Source organism: Meles meles, chromosome 1, assembly GCF_922984935.1.
Source record: "Meles meles chromosome 1, mMelMel3.1 paternal haplotype, whole genome shotgun sequence".
NCBI classification, from domain to species: domain Eukaryota; kingdom Metazoa; phylum Chordata; class Mammalia; order Carnivora; family Mustelidae; genus Meles; species Meles meles.
The window spans coordinates 186,175,355-186,202,742 of NC_060066.1; the positions used below are offsets into that span (position 1 = coordinate 186,175,355).

A 27,388-nucleotide genomic window follows, 5' to 3' on the forward strand; every position below is an offset into this window, starting at 1 on the left:
ATGCACTTAATTTGTTGAGTGGGACATCAGAAACACTCTGAGGAATTACTTGCTTAGGGACTACTGCTGGACTCTGCTTTGGATTTCTGCATGGCAGGTGTGACAAAAGTGAGAAACAACATTTGTGCTTAATTTCCTGAGTTTTCCAAACCCCAATTTCACAAATTATAGAAACTAAATATTGTTAATCAGTGGTAAGAGTCTGCTTTTAAGGAGGGACAGACAGGTAATGCAATCCCTGTTTTCCAGGATGGAAAAACTGAGGCCCAGAAGATTAAAGAGCATGCTAGATATCTCGCTGCAAGACACTGGTACACCTGGGAATTGGATCTAGGTCTTCTGACTCCGGTGTAGTGTCTGATATATTGCAGGAAGATGATACTGAAGGTCTTCTTTTCAGTCTGAGTCTTTTTCTTGGCATGTAAATTCAAGGTACAATGCATTGCCTTCAGTCACTGGATGAAACATTGTACTGAGAAACATGAAGGCACTTGCCAAAAGATGTACAATGACTGCCTGGAAATACAGACTGCCAACTATATGCCAAGAGAAAAATAAACAAAGTGTTCTATTTGGGTTTATAGAGAGGAAGTATCTCTAATGCCTTAGTTCTTCAAGTCCTGTGGAGAAGCAGTAGTCATACATAGGAGCACAGTTCCCTTTGTGTTTGTCTAAACCTATAAGAGGAGAGCAAATAATTTTTGGCAATCTGACTAGTGAGCAGGCTGTGTGTCATCTAATAGACGCGGAGTTCTGCGTTCTTTTTGTCTGCTTTGGGACATAATTTAGGAGCAGGTTTTTTTTTTTTTTTTTGTTTTTTTTTTTTAAAAACCAAAGGACTGTTTGTCTGATAGTGCTCAAAGGAGATCTGGGATGCATGGGGGAGGGATATGAAAGGAGAGATGGGAGGGTGGATCACAGTGGCTTAGTAGGACATGAAATAAAAGTCACAAAAACCTGTTACCCAGGAGAGATGGGAGCTATCTGGAGGCTGTTTGCAGAGAAAGAGGGGGAAGCAGTCTCCGTGCTGAGCAGAGAGCCTGATGTGGGGTTTGATCCCAGGACCCTGAGATCATGACCTGAGCTGAAGGCAGAAGGCAGAGGCTTAACCCACTGAGCCACCCAGGTGGCCCTCTTTATGTGTTAATGTAACTGTACATCAGTGGTCTCAATCTGGGGTCACTCCCCCCACCCCAGGGCACATTTGCAATTTCTGGAAACATTTTTGGTTGTAACAACTGGGGAGGTGGGTTCCTGACAACTAATGGGTAGAGATCAGGAGTGCTGCTAAAGATCCTACGATGCATAAAACAGCTCCTCACAGCAAAGAAGTATTTGGCTCAAAATATCAATATATTGTACTGAAGTTAAGAAACTCCGTTCTACATTATTATTGTTGTTTGTTAAATTTTGAAGTAATTATAGATTTACATAAGAGATTCAAAGATATCAGAGAGTTCTTGTATACCCTTTACCTAACTTCTCCTAAAATTAGCATCATATATCATCTTGTACATCTGCCAAAATTAAGAAATTGACATAGATGTAGTACTTTCAACTGTAGACTTTATTTGGGTTTCACCAGTTTTTCTACTAATATCTTTCTTCTGTTTTTGGGATCCCATCTAGGGTCCCACGTTGCCTTTGGTCATCGTGTCTTCTTTTTGGCTCCTCCAGTCTGTAGCAGTTTTTCAGGTGTTTCCAGTCTCTGACTTCTTTTTATTTTATTTTATTTTATTTTATTTTATTTTATTTTATTTATTTATTTGACAGACAGAGATCACAAGTAGGCAGAGAGGCAGGCAGAGAGAGGAAGGAAAGCAGGCTCCCCACTGAGCAGAGAGCCCGATGTGGGGCTCGATCCCAGGACCCTGGGATCATCACCTGAGCCGAAGGCAGTGGCTTAACCCACTGAGCCACCCAGGTGCCCCTCAGTCTCTGACTTCTGAAGGGTACTACTGGTCAGCTCTTCTGTAGACTGTTTCTCAATTTGGGTTTGTCTGATGGTTTCTCATGATTACACTAGCATTACAGATTTTGGGAAAGCATACTGCGGAGGTGAAGTACCCTTCTCATTACATCATATCAGGGCATGATGGCAATGTGACTTATTTTTGGTGATGTTAACCTTGATCATTTAGTTTGGGATGTGTCTGCCAGATTTCGCCACTGTGAAGTCCCTTTCTGTACTCTGTTAGAAATGAGTTGCTGGGACGCCGGGGTGGCTCACTTGTTAAGTTCTGCCTTCAGCTCAGGTCATGATCCCAGGACAGCCTTGCATTGGGCTCCTTGCTCAGCGGGAAGCCTGCTTCTCCCTCTCCCACTCCCCCTGCTTCTGCCTCTTTTGCTGTGTCTCTGTCAAAAAAATAAATAAAATCTTCAAAAAAAAAAGAAAGAAAGAAATGAGGTGCTAAGTTTAGCCCACACTGCAGGGGAGATGATTTAAGCTAGGAAACATATATATGTGCACTGTTCCATGTGTACACAAATCTCTATGTCCGTATCTGCGTATATATGAAAATAAACATGGGTTTATACCAATATCTCTGACTCTACTGTGTCACCACAAGGTTCATTCCAGTGTTTCTTTCCTTGCCCATTTGTGACTTCTTTCTCAGAGAGTAAGAAATTTGGTTCTCATTGTCTATAATGTATTTACCAATTTGTGGAACCTGTATAGTAGTTGCAGTAGTTACTTAGGTGAGAAACAAACTTCCCAATTAGGTATGTTTGTGTGTAGTTCTTTTTGCTCATTTTAGCCTTATAGTATCCAGTCGTAACAACGTTTTACACAGTTACTTAGGTAAGCTCCTTTTCTCCCTTCCACTGCCCTTCAGTAAAGTCATGCTGTACATTTGTTTTTTTTTTTTTTTTTTAATTTGTTTATTTGACAGACAGAGATCACAGATAGGCAGAGAGGCAGCCAGAGAGAGAGGAAGGGAAGCAGGCTCCCTGCTGAGCAGAGAGCCCGAAGCGGGGCTCGATCCCAAGACCTTGGGATCATGACCTGAGCCGAAGGCAGAGGCTTTAACCCACTGAGCCACCCAGGCGCCCCCATGCTGTACATTTGTAATACAGGTAGATTCATTTGTTGCAGTCTGTATTCTATCCTGGGATCCCCAAACATTCTGGTTATTTTTTTAAAGAATTGCCTACAGTAAAGTGCATTCTTTGTTGAGTACAGTTTTTTTTTTTTTAAGATTTTATTTATTTGACAGAGACACAGTGAGAGAGGGAACACAAGCTGGGGGAGTGGGAGAGAGAGAAGCAGGCTTCCTGCCAAACAGAGAGCCAGATGCCTGGCTTGATCCCAGGATCCTGGGATCATGACCTGAGCTGAAGGCAGATGCTTAACGACTGAGCTACCCAGGCGCCCCAGTTTTATGGGTTTTGATAAATACAGTCAGGTACCCACTTTTACAGTACCATATTGAACAGTTCCATCACTCTAAAAATTGCCTTGCGTGGCCTCTGTAGTCAGCTCTTCTACCTATCTCGACTTTCAACCACCACTGATTTGTTTTCTATCCCCATGCTTTTGCCTTTTCCAGAATGTAGTATACATGGAGTCATACAATATGCAGCCCTTTGGGGTCCAACTTTTTCACTTAGCAGAGTATATTTTATTATTTATTTTTATTTATTATTTTTAAATCTTTCATTTCTTTATCATAGAGAGCCAAGCAGTGGGAGCCACAGGCAGAAGGAAAGGGAGAAGCAGGCTCTCTGCTGAGCAAGGAGCCTGATGCAGGACTCTATCCCAGGACCCTGGGATCATGACCTGAGCCAAAGGAAGATGCCCAGCCGAAAGCCACCCAGGCGCAAAGTACATTTTTAAATTCTCCCATGTTGTTGCATGAGTCCATTATGCTTTATTGCTGAGTGTCATTCCATTGTACAGATGTGCCTACCCTAGTATGTCCATTCACCTATGAGAGGACATCAAGTTTTTAGCACTTCCTTTGTGATGTTAGAGACATCTGCTGATGGTTTAACTTTAAAAACCAAAGTTTTGGGGCACCTGGGTGGCTCAGTGGTTAAAGCCTCTGCCTTTGGCTCAGGTCATGATCTCAGGGTCCTGGGATTGAGCCCCAAATAGCCTGTTTACCCCTCTCTCTCTGCCTGCCTCTCTGCCTACTTGTAATCTTTGTCTGTCAAATAAATAAATAAAATCTTAAAAAAAAAATAAAATAAAAACTAAAGTTTTTTCTAGAATGGCTATGCCATTTTGCTTTCTGACCGGCAATGAATGAGAATTTCTGTTCTTCTGTATTCTCTCCAGGATATATATATATATTTTTTTTTTAATTTTAGCAGTTCTAATAGGTGTGTACTGGTATCTCTTGGTGGTCAGTTTACATTTCCCTAAAGGCTAATGATGTTGAACATCTTTTCATATGCTTATTTGCCATCTGTGTATCTTTGAAGTATTTGTCAGATCTTTTGAGGGTGTGTTTGTCTTACTGACTTTTAAGAGTTCTTTGTATATCCTGGGTACAAATCCTTTATCAGATATGTTATTTGCAAATATTTTCTCCTGCTTTGTGGCTTATTTTTTCATTTTCTTCGGTGTCTTTCACTGAACAAAAGTTTTAAATTTTCAAAAAGTCCAATTTATCTTGTTTCTTTTTAAATGGATTGTGTCTTTGATTTCCTATCCTAAAATTGCCAAACCCAAGGTCATGCAGATTTTCTCACCATTTTTTTTTTAAGATTTTATTTATTTATTTGACAGACAGAGATTACAAGTAGGCAGAGAGGCAGGTAGGGTGGAGAATGGGCAGAAGCAGGCTTCCTGCTGAGCAGAGAGCCGGATGTGGGACTGGATCCCAGGAACCTGGGATCATGACCTGAGCAGAAGGCAGCGGCTTAACCGACTGAGCCATCCAGGTGCCCTTCACCATTTTTTTTTTTAAGTTTTGTTTAAAAAAGAAAAGTTCTGTGGTTTTGTATTTTACAGTTAGGTCTATGAGCTATTTTGAATAAACTTTTGTATAAGGTATGAGATATTATGAATGTGCCAGTGCTGTTTTTGAAAGGCTGTCCTTTCTCCATTAAATTGCCTTTGTACTTTTGTCAAAAGTCAGTTTATATTTGTGCAGGTCTATTGCTGGGCTGCATTCTTTCCCATTGATCTGTGTGTCTATTTTTTTTTTTTTTTTTTTTGCCAGTATTGCTTTGTCTTGATTACTGTGGCTTTATATTAAATCTTGAAATTGGATAGTGTAAGCTCTTCAACTTTCTACTTATCTGTTTTTAATCTCTGTGTGGTCTATTTTATAGGTGTATTGTAATTAGGTTTCTACTGAAGGAGATTTAGAGGGTTGTTTTTTGCTATAATAAATGATGCTGAGATGAACATCTTCACACATACATCTTTTTGGACTATGTGATTCTCTCTTCAGGATATATTCCTAGAATAGGAATACTGGATGAGAAGATGTACGCATTACCTTTTTTCCCCCTTCTTCCAATTTTCTAAGATTATTAGAGGTTACTTACATTATTTTTCTTATTGAGGTGAAATTCACATAACATGAAATTCACATAACATCAGCCATTTTAAAGTGAATGATTCACTGGCATCTGGCTGGCTTAATCAGTAGAACATGTGACTCTTGATCTCAGGGTTACAAGTTTGAACACCACGTTGGATGTAGAGATTACTTAAAAATAGAATGAGTCAGTGTCATTTAGTATATCACAGTGGTGTACAACCACCACCTCTTTTCTAGTTCCAAAATATTTCCACCACCCCAAAAGAAAACCCCATACCCATTAAGCATCTATTCTGCATTTCCCTAAGCAGTTACTCCCCCATTTTTCCTTCCCCCCAAGTCCCTGGCAACCACCAGTGTGCTTTCTGTCTTTAGAGATTTTATCTATTCTGGATATTTCATATAAATGGGATCATATAATCTGTTGTGTCTGGCTTCTCTCACTTACACTTATCCCATGTGTTGGTACTTTATTCCTTTTTATGGTTGAATAATTTTCCATTGTATGTATAGATCACAATTTGTCCCATCTGTTGATGGGCAGTAGTACCTTAGGCTGTTAAGAATAGTGCTGCTGTGAACATGTACACACTCGTTTTCACTTATTTTGAGTATATATTGTAGGAGTAGAATTTCTGGGTCATACGGTAATTCTATGTCTGACTTTTTGAGGAATTGCCAAACTGTTTTTACGCAATGGCTATACGATTTTACATTCCTATCAGCAATGTATAAGGGTACCAGTTTCTCTACCTCTTCTCCAATGTTACCCTCCCCCTTTATTTTTAATATAGCTATCCTACTGGGTATAAAAGTGGTATTGCTTTGTAGTTTTGATTTACAATTTCCTAGGGGCCATTTGTATATCTTCTTTGGAGAAATACCTATTTAGGTCTATGCTCATTTTTTTAAATTTTATTTTATTTTATTTTTTTTTAAATTTATTTATTTGACAGAGAGAGAGATCACAAGTAGACAGCGAGGCAGGCAGAGAGAGAGAGAGGGAAGCAGGCTCATTGCCGAGCAGAGAGCCCGACGCGGGACTCGATCCCAGGACCCTGAGATCATGACCTGAGCCGAAGGCAGCGGCTTAACCCACTGAGCCACCCAGGCGCCCCTCATTTTTATTTTTTTAAAACATTTTAAAGATTTTATTTATTTGAGAGAGAGCATGGGTGTGGGTGCACACACACGCACAAGCAGGGGAGGGGGGCAGATAGCCAAGCAGACTCCCTGCTGATGGGGGATCCCAGGACCCTGAGATAAACCAACTGAGCCACCCAGGCCCGGTCCTGTGCTCATTTTTATTTTATTTTACTTTATTTTTTAATATTTTATTTATTTATTTGATAGAGAGATCACAAGTAGACAGAGAGGTAGGCAGAGAGAGAGGGGGAAGCAGTCTCCCCGCTGAGCAGAGAGCCCGATGCGGGGCTCGATCCCAGGACCCTGAGATCATGACCTGAGTCGAAGGCAGAGGTTTTAACCCACTGAGTGATCCAGGCGCCCCCCTATGCTCATTTTAAAATTGGGTTGGTTGTCTTTTTTTTTTTTTTTTTTTTTTTAATTTTATTTATTTATTTGACAGAGAGATCACAAGTAGACAGAGAGGTAGGCAGAGAGAGAGGGAAGCAGACTCCCTGCTGAGCAGAGAGCCCGATGCGGGACTCGATCCCAGGACCCCGAGATCATGACCTGAGCCGAAGGCAGCGGCTTAACCCACTGAGCCACCCAGGCGCCCCTTAGGTTAATTTTCTTTTCAAGCGTGCATTGGCCATTTGTGTTTTTCTTTTTTGAATGTCTTGCTCATACCTGTGTGTGTCCATGTCTATATAGTGGTTTTCATTTTTGTGTTTATTGATTTGTAAGAGGCTTTGTGTAATGTAAGTTTTAATCTTTTGTGCAGACTCATGTGTTGGAAGTATTTTTTCAATTGGTCATATTTGTCTTTTGTATGATTTTTTTGACCATAAATGCTTTGTTTTGTTCTTTTTTAAAGGATTTTATTTATTTATTTATTTATCAGAGGGAGGTGGGGGAAGCAAAAGCAGGGGGAGAGGCAGACATTAGGGAGGAAGCGGGCTCCCAGCTGGGCAAGGACCCCCATGCAGAACTCTATCCCAGCGCCTTGGGGTCATGACCTGAGCTGAAGGCAGATGCTTTACCAACGGAGCCACCCAGATGTCTTGTCATAAATGTTTTAAATCTGTATATTCTTGTACACTTTTTTAGAAGTACAAGTTGGTTTTAACATTCTTTTAGAAAGAGAATGTTATAGGGGTGCCTGGCCGGCTCAGTTGGTAGAGAGTGTGACTTTTGATCTTGACGTTGTGAATTCAAGCCCCATGTTGGGCATAGAGCTTGTTTTTAAAAAGTGAGGGTGTTGTAGTAGATTTATAATTTATTGAACCGTTGGAACTTACAGATGTGGTTAAAAAGTATTATTGAGGGGTGCCTGGGTGGCTCAGTTGGTTAAGCGGCTGCCTTCGGCTCAGGTCATGATCCTAGCGTCCTGGGATCGAGTCCCATATTGGGCTCCAGTCCCATATTGGGCTCCTTGCTTGGCAGGGAGCCTGCTTCTCCCTCTGCCTCTGCCTGCCTCTCTGCCTACTTGTGATCTTTCTCTCTCTCTGACAAATAAATAAATAAAATCTTAAAAAAAAAAAAAAAGTATTATTGATGTTCTAGTGTGAATGAAGGTATATCCGAGACGTCCTTGCCTTCACTGTGCCTGTTGCTCTTCCCTTGCAGTCCCCTACACATGATGTAGCAGAGGAAATAAGGGATTCTACATTGTCCGGGCTGGTACTCTTGGTTCCTACCAACCTATCCAGTCAGTTTCCTGCTCTCCTTTTTTGGTTTACATCTTGCTAGTGCCTTGCACAATTCTTATAGCAGCGGTTCTCGCTCTTAGGTGCACATTGCAGTCACCTGGAGAGCACTAAAAAACATTGGTTCCCAGGCTTATAGTATTCAGTAAATGCCCACTGATAAGAATTAGATGATTTGCTTAACTCTTCAGATGCGGATATTCTTTCCTAATTTACAGCTTTACTCTGCGGTCTTCATTTAGCCTCTTTAGCCTGAGAGGCAGTTTTACTTACTGGGGAAACTGGGTTTTAGGCCTGCCGAGCTTTGCCCCTAACTGACTCCATAACCTGGGACAAGATACTGCCCTCCCTGGGCTTTAGTTTCCTCTTTGGCTATATTAGGGAGGCGAACTGATTAGATTAGATCAGGGATGGGCAGCCTTTTTCTGTTAAGGTCCAGATAGTAAACATTTTAGGCTTTGTGGGTCATACATTGTCTGTCACAGTGTCTAAGGCTCCTTTTAGCTCTGGCGTTTTGTGATTTCCTTCTTTCAAACTCTAGCCAGAGGTCTCACTTAGAAGAACCAAGGAAAATCTTGTTTAACCACCACCAGTTAAATACAGATAGTATCAAGTGCTTATATAGTGCTTAACACTTGCCTGCCACCATTTTACATATTTTGCCTGTATTAACTCTCATATTCAGAATAATGCAGTGAGGAGTGTAGGTGCTATTATTATCCTCATTTTATAGATTAGGAAACCTGAGGCAAAGGAAAATTAGAAACTTAAATAATCTGCAACATGAAGTTGAGTAGTAGAGCCAGGATTTGAACCTAGGCATTCTGGCTCGATTTTGCTCTACTACCTCTCTTTAACTTAGACCTAGACCTCCAGATAATATATGCTCTATCATAGGATCTTGAAAGAAAATATCACTGAAACCCTCAAAAATGGGCCAGTCTTGAGGCTATAAGAAAGTGACCACAGAGAGGAACTTTATTCATTTTATTTTCTCAAAAGACCCCTTTTGTTTCTGTCCCAGCATTGTCTTTGTGCATATTTTTAGCTTTCTATCACATTTACTCTTTAGAACTGTGAAGGGGTTCAGTGTATGAAAGCAGGCTTCTCCTCAGTTTCTGGAATTTAATTTCACCTTAGTAAGAATTCATTACTTCAAGCAAACAAACAGACCAGAGTCAAATGGGGATAAAAATTCTACCAGTAAGAGGCAGCAGAAACAGCCTGTGTTATAGGCAGAGCCTCAAGGCTTTAATTGTCTCTGCTCCCAGTCAGTTATATGCCCAGGGAAGCTTTCTGAACCTCCATATTCTCAAGTATAAAATTTCAAGTGATTGGACTGGGTCCATGGTCTCTGAGTTTCCTTATATCCATTCTTTGCCAGGGTTTGCAGGTAGACCTCCAAGCACCACAGCAGAGGCTCTCCGTTGCAGAGTTTCTCATGCTTTAACTTAAAAGTACATGCCAATTTTGCATTCTTTGCCCTGATCTATGTTTATTTAGATGTAAAAATGTTTCAGGTTCTTTTTACCATTTAGTTAGATTGGTGCTCTTGAAGAATACATAGTAAGTATACTATGCATGCACCTCTCACTTTGAGAAGCATGACCTTCTATTAAGATTCTAGTCCCCGGGGCGCCTGGGTGGCTCAGTGGGTTAAGCCGCTGCCTTCGGCTCAGGTCATGATCTCAGGGTCCTGGGATCGAGTTCCGCGTCGGGCTCTCTGCTCGGCGGAGAGCCTGCTTCCCTTCCTCTCTCTCTGCCTGCCTCTCTTGTGATTTCTCTCTGTCAAATAAATAAAATCTTTAAAAAAAAAAAAAAAAAGATTCTAGTCCCCTTTCCCTTTTTTTTTTTTTTTGTTTAGGTTTTATTTTTAAGTAATCTCTATGCCATTCATGGGGCTTGAACTTACAACCCTGAGTTCAAGAGTTGCATGCTTCACCAACTGAGCCAGCCAGGCACAACCCCCCAATCCCTTTTCTCTTAAATGCGGATAACAATTGGAAGAGTAAAAGTCATGATCTGGACTATAATTTCCAAACCACTCCTCTCACCAGGCTGACTGAACACATTAGGTACAGGTTCTCCTGCTTTCTGAGCATCTTAATCTGCCTGATTTAGTCAGCATGTCTGCAGTTGAACTTCCGCCATTCCATCATTTTAGGAACTAGTATGGACAAAAGTTGAAGGATTGGAAATGTGGAGAGAGATTGGGATACAGAGATATTAAGATCACTTCAAGGTTTTTGGTTTGATTATCTCATGGTTACTCAAATACGCCTGAGAAGATAAGGAGTTCAGTTTTGGACATAGCAGTTTTACAGGTGTCTGGAGTGCTGCTGCTGCTGCTGCGGATGATAGCTAACATTTATTGACTGCTTCCTATAGGGCAGGCCCTAGTCCATATTCTTCGCATGTATTAATTATTTAATTTTCATCATAACCCTTTGAGGTTAGGTTTAAAATTAGCCTCACTTTATAAATAAAGTCTGAGGCACAGAGAAGTTCATTAACTTGCCCAAGGTTACATAGCTAATAAATAGTGGAGTCAGGACTTAAATCCAGGCAACATGGCTCCAGAGTCTTTACTGTTAACAACTTTACTATATTAAATGCCTCTCAATGATGATGAAAATGTCCACTAGACAGTTGAAAATACAGGTCTGGCATCAAGAGAGAACTAGATTGTAAATATGGATTTTGGGAGTTAGCACAAAAATGGTTATAGAAACCATGATTGTCCGACAGTTCAGAGTATAGAAATGGCAGGCAGACACCATAGGGTTGGACATTTCTCGTTATTGTTACCATGACAGATATTGCTAATACATCAGTGATTGGCTTTAGTAGGGAAACTGAGGAAGGGCCACTGAGATAGGGAGAAAAACTGGAGAGATTGCTGCCATTGAAACTTCAAAGGAGAATGATTTATGAGAGAGTCGAGTGGTATCAGATTGTTGGTTTTTCCTTTTAACGTGTTTTGAGGGGCGCCTGGGTGGCTCAGTGGATTAAGCCACTGCCTTCGGCTCGGGTCATGATCTCAGGGTCCTGGGATCGAGCCCCGCATCGGGCTCTCTGCTCCGCAGGGAGCCTGCTTCCTCCTCTCTCTCTGCCTGCCTCTCTGCCTACTTGTGATCTCTCTCTCTCTGTCAAATAAATAAAATCTTTAAAAAAAAAAAATAAACGTGTTTTGAAAGCTTAGTAGAAGAGTGTTAATATTTGACAGTTGGGGTTCATTAGTGATCTCAGAGAGTGAGATATCCATGGAGCAGTGGGGAGCAGCTAACAGAGAAGATAGGTAATTGTATTGATTCATAATCTGATTATGGTTTTCAAAGCAGATGTAATCTATAGAGGCAAGGAAGTGATTGAAGAACTTCAGGATCTAATTTGGATTGGGAAGGAAATGAAGTCAAAAGGGGGAAGGAAAGAAAAACAAACGGGGGGGGTGGGTGGGCAGCTTTTCCTCATGCTTGTAGACAGCAGCGTTTGGCACTGTAGCCAACCTGCACTCAGACACAGCTGCATGATCTGCCCAGTGCTCAGGATTTTGCTGATTAACAAACCCAGTAGGACCACCCTACAGCATGACAACCATAAAGGGATGGAGCCTTACATGAGTGATCTTTAGTTGTAGGCTTAAAGATTTGGGGGAGTTTCTCCAAGGTAGAATTTTTTTGGATCAGTGTTTCTCAGCCTCAGGACTGTTGACATTCTTTGGCTGGATAATTTTTTGTTGTGTGTGTGTCTGGTGGGAGGTGTTCCTTGCATTATAGGATGTTTAGCATCATCCCTGACCTCTGCCCACTAGATACTGGCCACACCTCCACCCCTGCAGTTGTGACAGCCAAAAATGTTTCTTGACTTTGCCAAATGTCCCCTGGTGGACAACTTACTTCTGCTTGATAACACACACAGCTCTAGATTCTGCAGGTTTTCCTCTAGGTTTCTGTTGTAAATTTCTCTCACTTTGATTAGTGCCTCTGGGCACTTTAGCTCCTTGATTTGGCGAGTCCAGGTTATTTCAGTTTTGTGGCCTTTTTCCAGAACATTTTTCATTCTGGAAATAAACTCTCAATAGAGGTGAGACAGAAGCATATTTCCTTCTGTACCAGTTAAATACCTAGAACATTAAATGGTTAGTGGTTATGAGATTTAAAGAAGATGATTACAGTCAAACTTTATTATCTCTCAAACTTTTATATCATTTATCTCTTTATAGTAGTTATTTTTATTCCATGTTTCTTGCTAGCCTGGACTCCTAGAGACAGGGACCCTTTTTTAATCTTCTTTGAATGCTTAACATTCAAATTCAAAACATTGCAGAATATCTGGCACATAATAGGCTACACTCTCAGTAAATGTTTGCTGAAATAAGTCAGTCATGTTGATAACTGGCTAAGTAGGTGAAACCTGTAATTTTTCAGAGTATTTCAGTTATCAGACCTTACAAAGAGGTCAGAGTTCCCTTAGTATTGACAAAAATCTGATTTGTGCAGAGAGAAGCATTTTATCCAGTCATTTCTGTGTGCACAGATCACAGGTGTCCTCTGGGAGAATAGGAAATGGAACAGAGTGACATGCTGGCTTTAGAAGATAAACAGATCCTTTAAGCTCTTCCTAGCACCCAGGGCTGGCTGGCTAATAGGTGGAGTCACACTGAAACTATAATTGAAGCTGGAAAATATAAGGCAATCAGCTACAAACCTGGTAGGGTAATGTTTTCTGACCGGGTAATAAGATAAGTCCAGTTGTGGGATTTACGATGTAAATATCTGTATGGACCAAATGTGACATTTACAAAATTGATTGGTTTCTGCATTTGTTTAGATATTTATCCTTAGTGCAAATGTGTAGAATGTGTTATGTTTTTGCTTTTTGTCTGGGTGGTATGATTTTAATTGATAAATAATGTATGTCATAAAATGCATAATTCATGGGGCTCCTGGCAAGCTCAGTTGGTGGAGTGTGCAGCTCTTGTTCTTGGGGATATAGGTTCAAGCCCCATGTTGGGTGTAGAGATTACTTAAAAATAAAAGCTAAGGGGCGCCTGGGTGGCTCAGTGGGTTAAAGCCTCTGCCTTCGGCTCAGGTCATGATCCCAGGGTTCTGGGATCGAGCCCCGCATCGGGCTCTCTGCTCTGCGGACAGCCTGCTTTCTCCTCTCTCTCTCTGCCTGCCTCTCTGCCTACTTGTGATTTCTGTCTGTCAAATAAATAAATAAAATCTTAAAAAAAAAAAAAGCTAAAATAGTGAATAATTCTTAATTGTACAGTTCAGTAAGTTATCCAAAAAGTGAAAATACCTGTGTAATCAAAACTCAGTTCAAGAAATAGAACATTACCAGTCCTATCAATAATTTTAAAAGTTATGATGTGATCCAGCAATTCCATTTCTGGGTATATACTAAAAAGAATTGAAAAATTCAGGGGGTGCCTTGGTGGCTCAATCCATTGAGTGTGTCTGCCTTTGGCTCAGGTCATGATCCCAGCAACCTGGAATCGAGTTTCGAATTGGGCTCCCTGCTCAGGCAGGTAGTCTGCTTGAGTTAGAGCATCTAACTCCTTTTTTTTTTTCCTCTCCCTTTCCTGCTCCCCCTGCTCATGCACTCTTTGTCTCTCTCAAATGAACAAATAAAACCTCTTAAAAATTTTAAAAAGAAAAAATCGAAAAATTAACAAATTTTTGAAAATTTCATTTCAATGCTAATATTCACTGGTTTCTTATTGTACCAAAAAATCTGTCTTCCAAGTCTTTTGTTATGGTAAACTATATGTGGTAAAATATACATGACATAAAATTTACTATTTTACCATACATTATGCACATTTACATTGTTCTCCAACCATCATCATCCTCCATCTCCAGAATTTTTTTGGTCTTCCCAAAGTGAAATTCTGTACCTGTTTTATACTTCCCCATTCTTCTCTGCCCCAGCCCCTGGCAACCACCATTCTACTTTCTGCCTTAGAATTTAACTACTTTAGTGATGTCATATAAGTAGAATCCTACAATATTTGTCTTTTTGTTTCTGGGTTATTTCACTTAGTATGATGTCTTCAAAGTTCTTCCATGTTATAGTATGTATCAGAATTTCCTTCCTTTTTAAGGCTGAATAATTTTCCATTATATGTATACAGCACATTTTGTTTATTACATTTTGTTTATACAGCACATTCATGATGAACATGGATTGCTTCCACCTTTGGCTTCTGTGAATAATGCTGCTATGAACATGGGTGCATAAATACCTGTTCAGCTCCCTGCTTTCAGTTCTTTTGGGTTTGTACCCAGAAGTGGAGTACTGTATCATATAGTAATTCTATTTTATTTGTGTATATATAAATTATTTATTTATGAGAGACAGAGAGAGAGAGAGGAAGAGGGAGAAGCAGGCTCCCCGTGGAGCAGGGAGCCTGATGTGGGACTCAATCCCAGGACCCCAGGACCATGACCTGAGCTGAAGGCAGACGCTTCAACTGACTGAGCCACCCAGGTGCCCCTATTTTTTATATTTTTATGGGGCTTGAACTCACAACTTTGAGATCAAGAGTCACATGCTCTACAGACTGAGTCAGCCAGGCACCCCACTATTTTTTATGTTTTGATGAATCATTGTACTGTTTTCCATCCATAGCTGCATCATTTTATATTCCCACCAGCAAAGCACAGGGGTTCTAATGTCTCTATATCTGCACCAACATTTATTATTTTCTGTTTTTTTGACAGTAGCCATCTTAGTGGGTGTGAAGTGCACCCAAATTTTTAAAAGAAACTTTTGCTAGGGAAAATTTCCAGAATGGTAGTCGAACTGCTGTGTGTCTCACCTCACTTCAGTAGTTAGGAACACTTGGCCAATCTTATTTCAGTTAGTTTGCTCTTCCTACCCCATTATTGGAACATGGGTCCCAGTCTTCATATACTTTTTTCCCCCTATTGTGAAAAGCAGAAAATAAACATAAATTTTTTAAAGATTTATTTATTTGAGAGAAAGAGAGAATGTGAGAGCAAGGGGAGGGGCAGAGGGAGAGGGAGAGAGAATCCTCAAGCAGACTCCCCACTGAGCACAGAGCCCAACATGAGGCTTGATCCCAGGATCCTGAGATCATGACCTGAGCCAAAATCAAGAGTCAGTTGCTCGACTGACTGAGCCACCCAGGTGCCCCTAATCACCATAAAATTTTAATGTTATGAATGTTACTGCAAATTTTACTTGCACTGTTGTTCTGCCTTTCATTCAGTGATCATAATTCTTTTTTTTTTTTTTTTTCCTAAAGTAATCTCTACACCCAACATGGGGCTTGAACTCACCATCCCAAAAGAGTCAGATGCTCGTCAGTCAGAGAAAGACAATCATCATACGGTTTCACTCATATATGGAATATAAGAAATAGTGCAGAGGACCACAGGAGAAGGGACGGAAAACTGAATGGGAAGAAATTAGACAGGGAGACAAACCATGAGAGACTGTTGACTCTGGGAAATTGAGGGTTATAGAAGGGGATGTGGGTGGGGGGAATAGGGTAACTGGGTGATTAGCATTAAGGAGGGAACATGATGTGATGAGCACTGAGTGTTATATGCAACTAATGTATCAGTGAACACTACATCAAAAACTAATGATGTACTATGTGTTGGCTAAATGAATGGGAGAAAAAAAAAGGAGTTAGATGCTCTACCGATTGAGCCAGCCAGTGAGCATAATTCCTGTGTCATTATTAACAAATTTCTTTGCAGCATCATTCTTGCTCTCATGCAATGCAGATATAGATGTCCTTTACATATGCCTTTCATCTACCCTTGCCTTCTTGCTTGTTAAAAATTTATTCATGGGGGACGCCTGGGTGGCTCAGTCGTTCAGCATCTGCCTTTGGCTCAGATCATGATCCCAGGATCCTGGGATCGAATTCGCATCAGGCTCCTTGTTCAGTGTGGAGCCTGCTTCTCCTTCTGCCTGCGCTGCCTGCTGCTCCCCCTGTTAGTGCTCTCTCTCTCTCTGACAAATAAATAAATAAAATCTTCTGAAAAATTTATTCATGGGTAAAATGAAAAAATACACAGTAGCTGTGATCACAATTTGCAGTCATTTGTAAGCCCAACTATAACAGCACATAGTAACTATTGAAAGAAGTCATATTAGAATGGAAGACTGAAACAACATTATTATAGACATAACCTTGGATTGGTTCTAATTTCTTTAAAAAAATATTTTCATTCATGTGTACCTCAGTATAGTGTATACCTCAAAGTTAAGGACTCCTTTTTTTTTTTTTTTAAAGATTTTTATTTATTTATTTATTTGACAGACAGAGATCACAAGTAGGCAGAGAGGCGGGCAGAGAGATAGAGGAAGGGAAGCAGGCTCTCCACTGAGCAGAGAGCCCGATGCGGGGCTCGATCCCAGGACGGTGGGATCATGACCTGAGCTGAAGGCAGAGGCTTTAACCCACTGAGCCACCCAGGTGCCCCACTTTTTTTTTTTTTTTTAAAACATAACTATAAAACCATATGATACCTAAAAATAAACAATCCTTTTATCATCAGTTATCCACTTAGTATCACCCGTATCTTTATGCCCAGTTTCTTTTAATTCAGTGGTACGGGAAATGAAAAGTTGACAAATCACTCAAAGAGGACAATTTACACTGGTAACCAGGATGTAGTACTTTTGTGTGTATTACAGTTTTTGTTAACTCTGTGAGCAAGACGTCTAGTTTTAATACTCCTTTATTCTTTAAACCATTAATTACTTTTCCATCTTTCTGATATTTGTTGGTATTTGTATATACCATAAACAGTACAGTAGGCCACTTCCTTTAACAAATGCCTTGTTCTGGGCTTACCTTCTGTTTGATTTATGTTGATGTGCTTATTTAAACTTAGCATTTTTAGGAGTTCTAGGACATACACATAAAGGCAGGACTCAGGATGAAATTTTATCTACAAATTTATATATCTGATAGGATTTACTGGTAGAGATATTTACATTTTGGCTTTTTGGAGGTGGGGAATGGTAACTGGGCATTTTCAACTATGCCTTTTCCTTTTTTTTAAAATTTTAAGATTTTACATATTTATTTGAGAGAGAGATTGAAAGAACGAGTGGGATCAGGGGCAGAGACAGAAGCAGACTCCCTATGGAGCAGGGAGCCTGACATGGTATTCCATCCCGGGACCCTGGGATTGTGACCTGAGCTGAAGGCAGACACTTAACCAACTGAGCCACATAGGCACCCATAACACACAATTATTAACTCCTTTCCTTCCTTTAGTTTTCTTAATTTGTGCGGAAGACTGCAATGTACAGTATATGCTATAGCACTTTATAATGTCAGGAGGACATCTTGTTCAAGATACACAAAAAAGAACACCCTGTGATTTAAGACTCCATCAGTTTTCGGGTGTAAGAATGCAAGTCTGTTAAGTGCAGATTAAATGAGTTAAAGGCAGAGCTGGTTCTTTCCTTATGGCTCTTTATATTTCTTCTGTGCACTATTTTACTAATTAACAATTTTCTTTTACTTGAAGATAGCTTATATTCTTGTTGGGTAAATAACCTTGGTCATTAAGAGCATAGAAGCTTCAGAGTGATAATGACATTAAAGTTATTTCCCATTCTCCTTGCGTTGTGATAGTAGTAGTGGTTGTAATACAGGTAGTTCCGTAATGATCCTGTATAGTGTATGCAGTGTGGTAGGCAAAAACTAAGTGCTTTGTACGTATTAACTCACTTAATCCACACAACAACCCCATGAGATAGATACTGTTATCCTCATTTACTGATGAGGGATGGAGGTAGAGAGAGGTTAGTAACTGACTACTCCACAAGTACAAAGAACTGGGAAGCGGCAGAGCTAGGAATTGATCTGAGGCAGCCTGGCGCCAGCGTCCTTCCTCCTAACCATTATACTGTACTGTACTTAATCGACACTCATGTAAGTAAAGGGAAATGTGAGATAAAAAATGCTTTTAACATCTTTGTGGGCTCTATGGAACTTATTATTTGTTCATTTAGTGCTCCCTGTAGAATCAGTGATTACAGAGAGAACATTTAATCTCAAAGCATTCATCCCTATTTCCAAACTAGTATTTTCAGATCTGTTCTCCATCTGAGACCTTGCATTTAGAAGAAGTACATTTGAACTTTTTAGTTGAATTGGCAGATCAAGAGCTTACAGACAGGATATTGCCTTTGAGTATTTAGACTGCATGTGCTGACCCCCTGAAGCAGTAATTTGGTTAGATCACAATGTTTCCATTAGAGTACAGCAGTATTAGGGGTTCTGACTTCAAAGTGTGTATATGTGTGTGTGTTATATGTATCTTTGTAAATAGGCCACTTCTCTACAAATGGAGCCAAGATTCTAAAAAATCTCTCAGAGACATTTAAATCCAAGAAATACCTAAGCATTTGAAGTAGAACTATGAGCAATGCAAAATGTTACCTTTCTGGAGACTTGTGATAAGTAAAATAAATAAAACAATCTGCCCATTTTTTAACCTAAAGAACCTCCAGTTAATCTTGCAGAATTAGTTCTCAGTTGAGCATTGATTTACATACACCTTTTATCTTGAAGTCTAAGCTAATAGCTACTATTTGATAAGAAAGTCAATGTTTTGTTTTCTTCTGCTTCCTTTGTCTTAGGTTTTTGTGGGTCTGCTGTGCTCTGAACACAGAGGCTTAGAACACATCTATCCTGTGGCTTTGGGTCAGTCACGTGTTTGACTGGAGGGCAAGTGTGCCTTTTAAGGAGGCAGGTGACTTTCTCATGCTTATTTTCTTTCCCCTAGGTTTATGAAGGCCTAGACATCATCACCAACAAGGTTTCTGCCCAAGAGCAGAGAATGTGCCGGCACCACATGATCAGCTTTGTGGATCCTCTCGTGACAAATTACACAGTTGTGGATTTCAGAAACAAGGCAACTGCTCTGATATCCTTAGGAAAGACAGCAACTAGGTTTGGTGGGTGCAAGGCAGTCCAAGCGAAGAAAGAAGTTTTCATTTCAGTGACAGTTTCTTCTAAGCCAAGACTTAAGAAGAACCAGTAGGCAGCACCCCCATCAGAACTATATGGATCAAAAGATACAGTACTCTTACTTCTCAGAGTGTTGTCAGACTGCAGCACCAGCCATCCCTTGGGCGCTTATTAGAAATGCTGAATTTGGGCCTCACTCCAGAACTAGTGAATCAGAATCTGCATTTCACAAGAGTCCCAGGTGATTTATATGCATATTAAAATTTGAGAAGCTGTTTTAGTGGAGAGAACACTGATTTAGGGACTAGAAAATCTGTGTTCTAGTCCCAGAACTGCCTCTTTGGACCAAGTGAATTTTACTGGGTAGAGCATTTACCCAACTCATCTTCAGTTTCCTACCCTTTAAATGGGGATACAAAATCAGTTTACAAATACAGTGGAGTTATAGTTAGAATTTAATAGGGATTATTGGGTAGGGGAGGACTGCAAAAAGAAAATTTTTTTTTCTGTGATCAGTGATCTTTGATTGATTGATTGATTAATTAAGTAGATTGTATGCCCAGCATGGAGCCCAACACAGGGTTTAAACTCACAACCCTGAAATTAAGCTGAGCTGAGATCGAGTTAGACGCTTAACCAGCTGAGCCACCCAGGTGCCCCTTGTTATTTTTTTTTTTTAAATTTAATTCCAGTATAGTTAACATATAGTGTTCTATTAGTTTCAACACCAGTATATTTTGAAAAAAGAATAATATAAGGAGGGGACTGTCCTTATGTTTTAATTGTCCAGGGTTCCAGATGGGGTAGCTGGCTGGCTCAGTTGGTAGAGTATGCAGCCCTCAATCACCAGTTTGTGAGCTCAAGCCCCACGTTGGGTATAGGGATTGCTTTAAAAATTTTGGACTGCCAGATATTAAGACATGAGGAAAATTCATAATAATTATAATAGTATGGAAATTATGCTGGGCAAATTTATGACACAGAAAACTCAGGTACAAATGAAAATGTTTATATATATTTATCTTATGATCAAGGTGGCATTTAAAACAATAGAGAAATAATATAGTAGTTAATATTCCTAGGACAGCTAATCTTTTTAGAAAAAATAAAATCGGGGCGCCTGGTGGCTCAGTGGTTTAAGCCTCTGCCTTCGGCTCAGGTCATGATCTCGGGGTCCTGGGATCGAGCCCCGCGTCGGGCTCTCTGCTCAGTGGGGAGCCTGTTTCTCCCTTGCTCTCTGCCTGCCTCTCTGCCTGCTTGTGACCTCTCTCTCTGTCAAATAAATAAATAAAATATTAAAAAAAAAAAAGAAAAAAATCATGACCTCATTATGTATGACATAAATTGAAGATGGATTTCAGAGTTAAATATATGTATTTTTAAAACATTAAAACAAATGGGATAATAATTGAGTAGTTATGTGATTTTAGAGTAGGGAAGGACTCTGTAGATACACAGTTTCTAAAAAAGTTATTTTTAAAATTTTTATTTACTTATTTATTTGTTAGAGAGACACAGCGAGAGAGGGAACACAAGTAGGGGGAGTGGGAGAGGGAGAAGCAGGCTTCCCACTGAGCAGGGAGCCCAGTGCAGGGCTCCATCCCAGGACCCTGTGACCACGACCCCAGCTGAAGGTAGACGCCTAACGACTGAGCCACCCAGGCGGCCCTCTAAAAAAGTTACTTTAATGGATTTTTTTAACTCAGTTTTTTCCTTTATTTTACTGCGTTAAATACACACAAAATTTACCACTTAACCATTTTTTAAGTGTACAGTTCACTTGTATTGAATACATTCACATTGTCGTGCAACCGTCACCGCCGTCCATCTCCATAACCTTCTGGGTTTTGTTTTTTTTTTTTTTTTTTTTTTTAAAGATTTTATTTATTTGACAGAGACCCAGTGAGAGAGGGAACACAATCAGGGGGAGTAGAGAGGGAGGAGCAGGCTTCCTACTGAGCAGAGAGCCCGACATGGGGCTCAATCCCAGGACCGTGGGACCATGACCCAAGACGAAGGCAGATGTTTAATGACTGAACCACCCAGGTGCCCCTGTTTTTTTTGTTGTTGTTGTTGTTTTGTAAGATTTATTTATTTGAGAGAGAGAGAGCATGAGTGGGAGGGTCAGAGGAAGAGGTAGAGAGAATCCCAAACAGACTCCCTGTCCTATATGGGGCTTGATCCCAGGACCCTGAGATCATGACCTAAGCCAAAGCCAAGAGTCATGGATGTTCAACTGACTGTACACCTAGGCACCCCCTGCCTTTTTTTTTTTTTTTAAAGATTTTATTTATTTATTTGACAGAGAGAGAGATCACAAGTAGGCAGAGAGGCAGGCAGAGAGAGAGGAGGAAGCAGGCTCCCTGCAGAGCAGAGAGCCCAATGCGGGGCTCGATCCCAGGACCCTGAGATCATGACCCAAGCCGAAGGCAGCGGCTTAATCCACTGAGCCACCCAGGCGCCCCACCCCCTGCCTTTTTTAAACAAAAGTAGCTAGCTTCCATTATATTCAAATTAAGAATTTGTGTCAGCAGGAATATATATCAACCAGAACTAGGTATCTACTCTAGAGTAACCTTGCCATGCATGTGAGATAGGTGATAGATCTCATTCATAGCAGCATTGCTTTTAATGGCAAAAACAAACACCTGAATTCTTACTTACAGAAGAATGTATAAAATTTGCTTTGTTCATATAAGTACTTTTTCAGCAGGAAAAATGAATAAATTGTACCCACATGCAGCAGTCAATGTGGAAGAATCTCAGAAACAATAAAATGAGAAATTATAGACATTCATACTGTACACATTCATACCATTTATCATAAAAGTTAAAATGCAAGCAAAACAGGGGTGCCTGGGTGGCTTAGTCCGTTGAACCTCTGCCTTCAGCTCAGGTCATGATTCCAGGGTCTTGGGATCAAGCCCCTGGCTGACTGCTCATTGGGGAACCTGCTTCTCCCTCTCCCTCCGCTGCTCCCCCTGCCTGTGCGTGCACATGCTTGTTCGCGTGCGCGCTCTCTCTCTCTCTGTCAAATAAATAAATAAATAAATATACAAACAAAATCTTAAAAAAAAATAAAAAAAGCAAGCAAAACTAACCAATATATTTTTGAGGGAGTTATATACACATAAGGAGTAATGTAAAGAAAGGCAAGGGAATGATAAAACCAGACAATTCAGGATAGCAAATCTCAGGTTTCCCCACAGAGAGGGGAAGTAGGGAGTTGGGATGGGAGTGAATACATAGAAGCTTCAAAAGAATTGGTAATACTCCTTTTTTACATTGGGCTCATGAGTATATGTTTATTATTAAGCTTCATAATTTACATATATTCTTTTATTTGTATTGAATATTTTATAATTTAAAAAAAATGAGCCCACTATAAACAAAATTAAAAAACACTACAGGCCAGAGGAAAAAAAGTTTGTAACATAGGAAAGGCAAATGGTTAATATCCTTAAGATACAAAGAACTCGGGGCGCCTGGGTGGCTCAGTGGGTTAAGCTGCTGCCTTTGGCTCAGGTCATGATCTCAGGATCCTGGTGTCGAGTCCCGCATCAGGCTCTCTGTTCGGCGGGCAACCTGCTTCCCTCTCACTCTCTCTGCCTGCCTCTTTGCCTACTTGTGATCTCTCTCTATCACATAAATAAATAAAATCTTAAAAAAAAAAAAGATATAAAGAACTCATATGAATCAATATGAAAAATACTTAAAGGGCCTGAGTAGTAATTCACAAAGGAAGAAATATAAGTGATGGTAAACATGAAAAAGGGTTTTTAGCCTTGCTGTTAAGGCCATGCAAATCAAAATAATGAGATCATATTTTTTTGCCTATCAAATAGGCAGAGATTAAAATGCAGATAATTCTTGCCTTACCTGCTTTACGAGACAGTTGTATCAGATGAGATAATATATATGAAAGCCCTTAGCAAATTAAAACATACCACTAAATGTATGTTGTTGCTTTAAGACAATTTAGTTGTTCAAAAAGAGCTGATAGAAAAAGGTGTTTTCAGAGGGCAGTAAGGGATGACACATCCCTTACAGAATTGGAGATTTCTGAGTTTAGGTAAGAACCTAAAATCAGAATGTCAGAACTGAAAGTACCTTAAGAAGTATCCAGTTAACCTTGATTTGACAGGCTAAGTAAGGTATTAGATACAGAGGCCTGGAGAGAAACGTTTTGCTCAGGATCACAGTTGTTTCATGGATTAGGCAAACAAGTTAAACCTTTTCCCACCAAATATCTCCTATCCCATCTCCTTCCCTCTTTTCCACTCTCTCTTTGGCATCTCACCATTTTCCCCTTCCCTTTTTACTTCCCTTGCTCCCTTTCCCTTTGTTAATCATAGTATATATTTGAATTTATGTTACATTTACTGTAATTGTATGCTTCCTGTACTTAAGAGGAGGAATATAGTATTTCTCTTTTTAAAAAACAAATTGAGAGGGGTGCCTGGGTGCCTCAGTCACTTAAGTGTCTGCCTTTGTCTTAGGTCATGGTCCCAGAATCCAGGGATGGAGCCCTGCATTGGGCTCTCTGCTCACTGAGGAGTCTGCTTCTCCCTCTGCCCCTCACCAGGCTCTCTCTTGCTCTCTCCCTCTGTCTCTCTCAAATAAATAAATAAAATCTTAAAAAAAACCCAACAACAACAAATAGAGAAAGAATGTTTCTTCTTTAAGATCCTTGATTGGTAACAGCTTTCTTCTCATCCTACCCCAACCTCTTGGGGTTCATGGGCTTCTGGTAGAAAAGAGGTCATCTATCTCTGTGCCCACAGACAGGCTGGCAAGGGAAGAAATGCATAAATGAGTCTTTGTCTAGGTTGAAAGTCTCTTTTTATCAATTATCCTCAGAAGCAAAGCCCTTCATAAAGCAGATAATTATCTGTTCAACAGGGATTCTAAAGAGAAGAATTCAAAATAGCCGGGATATAAAAACAATAGTGGCTCAAGTTAATTCAGTGCTTAGTCAATTGAAAGCAAATATTTCAGGCATCGTGGTAGGGGATTTATATGCCTTGTCACATTTAATGCTCCTTAGAATTCAGGAGAATTTTACAGGTGAGAAAACTGAAGCTCAGGCTGGATAACTTGTCAGAGAGTTGGATCTGGTAATTGAGATCTATTTGTCCTTGGAACCTGTGCTTCTCAGTTTATCTGGTGGAGTCTCAAGTGGGGCTGAAATGTGCAGTACTATCACATAATGGTGGGGACTGAGTCAGTCAGTTCTGACTGAGAACCATGGCATAGAGAAACCAACTTGTATTTTATCTCAGAAGGCAGTCCCACAATGGACGTCACTGGTGGCTTCCTGAGCAGCTGACACTTGGTTCTCTGAGCGCCCTTGGGCTTGTACTCATTAAACTGATTTGGAATACCAAGCAAGCTTTGAATTTTAGCAGCAAGGCCTAGAAATTTCTAGAACTGGAAGGAATTACCATCATGCATCTGTATATGGTTTGTGCAAGTCCCTCTAGAGCAAGTAGGAAATGCTTCTGAGAACTCATGGGAAACAGTGAAGATGGATATCAGTTCATCTTGGTTTCCACCCTTTCTCCTCTGTTCTCCAGACGAATAAATGAATGTGGTTTCTTGCTAATACCTCCTTCCCAAGTGAGTCAGGATGCTCTTCTTGATATTAAATATTGTGATGTCTTTCTTAACATTCACATTGAAGATATATTTGCCCGAGACAAAATTCCTATTGTCGTGGGAGGAACCAATTATTACATTGAATCTCTGCTCTGGAAAGTTCTTGTCAATACTAAGGTATGTTTAGTTCACTTGTAAGTCACTGAGGAAATGGGTTCCTCTTTCTTGCCAGCTAATTTTAGTGGGAGGAAGATTGACTCTTGTCTATTTCTTAAACTCAGCAACTGTAACTTTCTTACTTAATATTCCGAAGCAAATGCCACCTCCATATGTGAAGTGTGCTCCTCCAGGGTGGCCTGAGGGCAGGGGCCATGTGTGGGAAAAAAGCTCCTCTGTGAATTAATTAGCATCTTCATGTAAGTTAACAGTACATCAGTCTGACTCAGCATTTCTTGGCTTTAACAATCTGTACATCAGTGAGTTGTCTAACACTAATCCTTCTGACGGAGATGCTATTGCATAGGGTGAGACTTTGCCAACTGTAATGTGTGGGCAGTCCTGGTCCACCCTGGCCACTTGCTGAGAAGACTAGACTCCTGAATATGTTAATACAGATGTGTTAGCCCTGTTTGTGTTTGTACTTCTGACAAGGAAGCAGGTACCTGAGTACTTCCCTGAGCAGGAAGTCTTCCTTTGTGTGCTGTGGCCTTACCACACTACCACAGTATATTGGAATTTTCTACAGTCTGTCTTTCACTCACTCTATGGCAGGACCTTCTGGTTTCTCTCTGTTCTGTATTCCGAACTCCTAGCAAAGTGCCTGACATATACACTGTTGCAGTACTTGTTGAACTGTTGAATTAAATTTACTTCTGAACCTTCTCTTAATAGCCCCAGGAGATGGGCACCGAGAAAGTGACTGACCGGAAAGAGCTTGAAAAGGAGGATGGCCACGTCCTCCACAAACGCCTAAGCCAAGTGGACCCAGAAATGGCTGCCAAGCTGCATCCCCATGACAAGCGCAAAGTGGCCAGGTAAGAGAGCCTGGGCCCACTGAGCCTGAGTCCCTCTGGAGTTGGGCAGTCAGTTCTTCAGTGCACCTGGGTAATGAGAGGAGTTTGGTAATAGCAGTTAATGGAGACTGGTATGTTCCCAGCTCACAGGTTGCAAGGCCCTGAGGTACTGCCTTGGTCCAACTCCCTTAATAAATAATTGCACCCAACTTTGTTGTTAATTTAAAATGTATAATACAATGGAGTCTTCCCTAGGGCCTAGGTAATTGTGCTTCATTTTCTATTTGATCTTTGCTTGTATAACAGTTTTCATATAACTTTTTTCTGGCATGCAGTTGGTTTACATTGTGATTTGAGTTTCATAATTGATGGCGCAATGCTGAGTTCTGCCCCAGCAGCTTTCCCAGTGGGAGGTAGATTTTATAAGCTGTCTCATAGACCAGCTCACCTTCACATGTGGAGGCTTTCTTGAAGGGAAAAGCGAGGTGGTGAATGAACTCATAAGGTCATGTTTTCTTAGGTTTGTTTTGAAATTGCAGCCTCGTGTGGTAAGTTTATTCTTCTGCAGTGTTGGGAGTGAAACCGTAGCTAATGAAGTGGGGTAGAGGATCTGATGAAGGGTGGTTGATTACACAGATTAAATACTAGAGTACCATCTGGTATTGATAGGGATTATGAAGTAGTCCACTCAAATGAATAATCTAGATGAGTGTTTCTTAACCCTTTTTCACTATCTCCCATATACACCCAGAGCCTTTTTAGAAAATTTTGTGCTAATTCTACCTCCCTGCCTCCCTGTCCTCCATGGAATGTAGTACTAAAGAATAATATTTCTTTGGGTATGGTTGCCCCTTGGAGTGTCACACACTATTGTACTGTCTAGGTATTTTTGCCCGCTTCAGAGCAGTGTCACCTCAGGTGATAATGCACATTCGAGATAAATGAAATTTATACTTCCAGTGTCCAAACATTTTATTTTAAAAAATATTTTAATAGAGATCAAAAATTTTTGGAGAACAAGAACATTAATGATTTTTTTTTAATGTTTTATGATGTAATTCTAGAGTTTGGTCTTTATTACCCTCTCTTTTTATTTATTTATTTTTTAAAAAAGATTTTATTTATTTATCAGAGCAAGAGAGAGCACAAGCAGGAGAGGCAGCGGCAGAGCAGACAGAGGGAGAGGAAAAGCAGGCTCCCCACTGCCCTCCCCACTGAGCAGGGAGCCTCATGTGGGCCTCAATCCCAGGACCTTGGGATTATGCCCTGATCGTGGTGCTTAACTGACTGAGCCACCCAGGCTCCCCATCGTCTCTTTTTACTAATGAGTTTTATCTTATCACCTCTCTTATAAACTAGTAATGTGCCAAGAATTGGGTCTTAGAGTCAGTAGCCTCTGAAGAAGCGTTCTAGAGTCCCTTCTTTGGAGAGGACTGGAAGACTTTGTTCATCTTTCTTTTCTTTTCCCTTTTT

General features: G+C 40.4%; 1 protein-coding gene across 4 annotated transcripts in view; it reads left to right on the top strand.

The window, feature by feature from the left end:
- Positions 1 to 27,388, top strand: part of TRIT1 (tRNA isopentenyltransferase 1) — a 50,184-nt gene that overhangs the window by 5,401 nt on the left and 17,395 nt on the right. For 3 of the 4 annotated variants that reach the window (XM_046024553.1, XM_046024542.1, XM_046024533.1), the window contains exons 2-4: positions 19,120 to 19,260; positions 24,981 to 25,079; positions 25,794 to 25,936. In XM_046024553.1, coding sequence (XP_045880509.1) covers positions 19,120 to 19,260; positions 24,981 to 25,079; positions 25,794 to 25,936 — 383 coding nt within the window. The remainder of the gene's footprint in view (positions 1 to 19,119; positions 19,261 to 24,980; positions 25,080 to 25,793; positions 25,937 to 27,388) is intronic. The other variant, XM_046024564.1, reaches the window with a different exon arrangement.